Source organism: Myotis davidii, unplaced genomic scaffold (genome assembly GCF_000327345.1).
Source record: "Myotis davidii unplaced genomic scaffold, ASM32734v1 scaffold699, whole genome shotgun sequence".
Classification (NCBI taxonomy): Eukaryota; Metazoa; Chordata; class Mammalia; order Chiroptera; family Vespertilionidae; genus Myotis; species Myotis davidii.
The window spans coordinates 2,308,224-2,311,925 of record NW_006291007.1 but is presented as its reverse complement, the minus strand read 5'-3'; the positions used below and the strand labels follow the sequence as shown (position 1 = coordinate 2,311,925).

Sequence of the window (3,702 nt, the reverse complement as noted above, 5' to 3'; positions counted from 1 at the left end):
TGCCCGCCCCTCAGGAGCAGGGGGAGGTAGAGAAGCCCTGAGGGGCGATCAGGGCCAGCAGCCACCGCTTGCACTCGCTGATGGCGCCGAGTGATCAGGGCCGGCGCTGAGCGGGTGCAAGTGGGGCGGGCACCAGCAGCAGGTGTGAACACTGGGCAGAACCACGGCACTGGGGAGCAAAGAATTTTCAGTAATCACCAGAGGCTCGCCCCAGTGACAGTGAGCAGCACTCCATCTTGGTCTGGCGCCCCACTCACATGCTCCACCATCCCGCCACGGCCGACGCCCACCATGCTCCATGCTCTGCCGCCTGCTGCCGGCGCCTGCCATGTTCTCCGTACGCCCCCTGGTTGTTCAGTTGTTCCCCCATTTGGTCTATTTGCATATTAGTGTTTTATATATAGGTGTGGTATATACCACATTACCTTTCTAATATCTGAAAAACTCTGAATTCTAAAACCCACTCGGCCCAGAGGATTTCATAACAAATTTCATAAGGAATTGTAGCCCATAATAAGGGTGAACACCTTGAACTTGGTGGTGTTCTAAGTACTTGCATTGTTCTTAGCTCATTTAATCCTTAGAAAAATAGTCTGAGGGTATAAATTATAGTTGTCCTTATGTCATAGATGAGGAGTGAGGCCTAGAGAAGTTGAGTATTTATCTAAGTTCACACAGTTAGAAAGTGATAGAGCTAGAATTTAAGCTCAGGTAGTCTAGCTCTAGACTGGTTCTAGATAAAATAAATAAATAAATAAATAAATATTTATTTGGTTCTCATCCTTCCTAATGCCGCGACCCTTTAATACAATTCCTCATGTTGTGGTGACCCCCAATTTCATTGTTACAAAGTGAACATAATTAAAGCATAGTGATTAATCACAAAACAATATGTAATTATATATGTGTTTTCCGATGGTCTTAGGCAACCCCTGTGAAGAGTCGTTCGACCCCCAAAGGGGTCGCGACCCACAGGTTGAGAACCGCTGCTCTAGACTAAAACTTAATCTTTATACTTTTATATATTAGACATCTTTCTTGTTATCACACAATCTACCTAAATTCTATTTAGTTGCTGTGTATTGTTTCTTGTATGGGTGCAAAATATCTTTTCCCCTACTGAAACGCTTTCAGGTTTTTCCTTTTAGAAGCTAATATAAACAATGTTGCAATGAATGTCCTTTCATATATAGTCTACCTATATTCTGTGAATTAGTTTTATTAACATACATTTTATTATGGTAGTTGGTTGAAAGACTGGAAAAGAAGAGCTGAATTAGAAGAAAGACAGAATTTGAAGGGAAAAAGAGATGAGAAACAAGAAGGTATTTTGAGTCATTTTTCCCCATTTCACTGAAAATTTTTAGTATTAGATCTATCTAAAAAATTTTATAAAATTTCTTACTCATATTCTATATTTGGTGTTCTAGTTTTTGCACATTAAATTTCCAGCATTTACTGGCAGGAAGTTTGTGGGATTTATTTTATTTTATTTATTTATTTTTTAAGTTTGTGGGATTTGATCATTGGGTTTGGTGAGGTATAATTGCCGCCTAAGCAATTATCATTTTATATGCATTTGAATCATTTTTCAGATCTGTCGGATAGCATTGACTTTAAAGGCAGTTCAGATGAAGAAGAGAATCGTCTTTGCAATACTGTTCTCATAACAGGGCCAACAGGAGTGGGGAAAACTGCTGCAGTATATGCATGTGCTCAGGAGCTTGGATTTAAGGTCAGTCACAGCTGCAGTAGAACAATGTTAATGAATTAAAAGAAAACATAAACCATTCTGCCTTTTTTCATGTATTCTTCCTTTAGATATTTGAAGTGAATGCCTCATCTCAGCGCAGTGGTAGACAAATTCTGTCTCAACTGAAGGAAGCTACTCAGTCCCATCAAGTAGACAAGCAAGGTGTAAATGCACAAAAACCTTGTTTTTTCAATAGCTACAATATAGGCAAGTCACCAAGTAAGTAAATTATTATTTTTTTGTCATAACCTTTTTTTTGTTGTTGTTAATCCTCACCCAAAGATATTTTTCCATTGATTTTTAGAGAGAGTGGAAGGGAGGGGGAGAGACGGAGGGAAACATAAATTGGTTACCTCCCTGCAAGCATCCCAACCAGGACTGGGGATCGAGCCTTCAATGAAATCAAACCTTCAGTTCAGGGGCTGACATTCTATTCACTGAGTCAAACTGGCCAGGGCTATTGGATACTTTGAAATACAGTTTGTACAGGAAAGGTATGAGAAACGCTTCATTCTGCCCTGGCTGGTTGTTGCTTCTCTTATTTCATTTCAGATTTTATTTCTTTGGGTTCTCGTTTTTTTCCTATGAGTCTGGTTAAAGATTTGTTAAATTTGTTTATATTTTCAAAGAACCAGCTCTTGGTTTCATTGATCTTTTGTATTGGTTTTTAGACTCTTTTATTTATTTCTGCTCTCATCTTTATTTTTTCCTTTCTTCTAATTGGGCTTTGTTAGTTGTTCTTTTTCAAGTTCTTTTAAATGTAAAGTTAGATTGTTAATTTGAGATTTTTCTTGTTTTTCAAGATAGGCCTATAGTGCTATGAATTTACCTCTTAGGACTGCTTTTGCTGTGTTGCATAGATTGGAGGTTGTGTTCTCATTTTCATTTATTTTAAGGTATCCTTTTATTTCTTCCTTGATTTCATTGTTTAGTAGCATTTTATTTAGAATCCATGTCTTTGTGTGTTTTTCAGTTTTTTTCTTGTGATTGTTTCTAGTTTCATACCATTATGGTAAGAGAAGATGCTTGATATGATTTCATTCTTATTCAATTTGTTGAGACTTGTGTTCTAACATGTGGTCTATCCTAGAAAACATTCTATGTACACTTGAAACAATGTATTTTCTGCTGCTTTGGGGCAAAGTGCTCTGAATATAACATTAAATCCATCTGAACTGATGTGTCTTGTAAAGCCACTGTTTCCTTGTTGATTTGCTATCTGGAAGATCCATCCATTGATGTCAGTGGGGTGTTAAAATACCCTAGTGTTACTGCATTACTGTCAATTTCTCCCTTTTTGTCCATCAAGATTTGCTTTATATATTTAAGTACTCTTATTTTGGGTACATACATGTTTACAAGGTTTATATCCTCTTTTTGGATTGCTCCCTTTATCATTATATATTGTCCTTTTTCTCTTAATATAGCCTTTGCTTTAAAGTCTATTTTGTCAAATGTAAGTATTGCTACCCCAGTTTTTTTCCATTTTAATTTTCATGAAATATCTTTTTCCAGCCCTTTTTGTCTCTGTGTATCTTTCCTTTTGAGATGGGCCTCTTATAAACAGCATATATATGGGTCTTGTTTTCTCATCCATTCAGCTACCCTATGTCTTTTAATTGGAGCATTTAAGCCATTTACATTTAATCCAAAGTCTTGAAAAGTGTATCATATATTATGTTTAGTTTTTGTTCTTATTTCAGATGGGTGGGTAAGTTAAGTCTGTTTCTTGGCTAGAAGCAGAACCCTATCTATTTTTCTTTTTGTGCTCATATTGTCTCATCTTTGACTAGGAGGAAACATTTTTAATTAGCTTGTGTCCTTTTGACATAGCCCCAGTAATGTTAGATATTTTCTTTGCTCTCTGGCTTATTAAGATGTCCCAGACCTAAAATGAGCTACTTCTCCAAAGAACCGATTCTTTTGGTGGAAATTCCTTTATAAAGAAT

At 37.0% G+C, this 3,702-nt stretch overlaps 1 protein-coding gene across 1 annotated transcript in view; it reads left to right on the top strand.

Moving 5' to 3' along the window:
• ATAD5 (ATPase family, AAA domain containing 5) overlaps positions 1 to 3,702 on the top strand; it is a 61,607-nt gene that overhangs the window by 25,236 nt on the left and 32,669 nt on the right. The window contains exons 12-14 of the mRNA XM_006764063.2: positions 1,246 to 1,325; positions 1,596 to 1,735; positions 1,822 to 1,972. Of these exons, the coding sequence (XP_006764126.1) occupies positions 1,246 to 1,325; positions 1,596 to 1,735; positions 1,822 to 1,972 (371 nt within the window). The remainder of the gene's footprint in view (positions 1 to 1,245; positions 1,326 to 1,595; positions 1,736 to 1,821; positions 1,973 to 3,702) is intronic.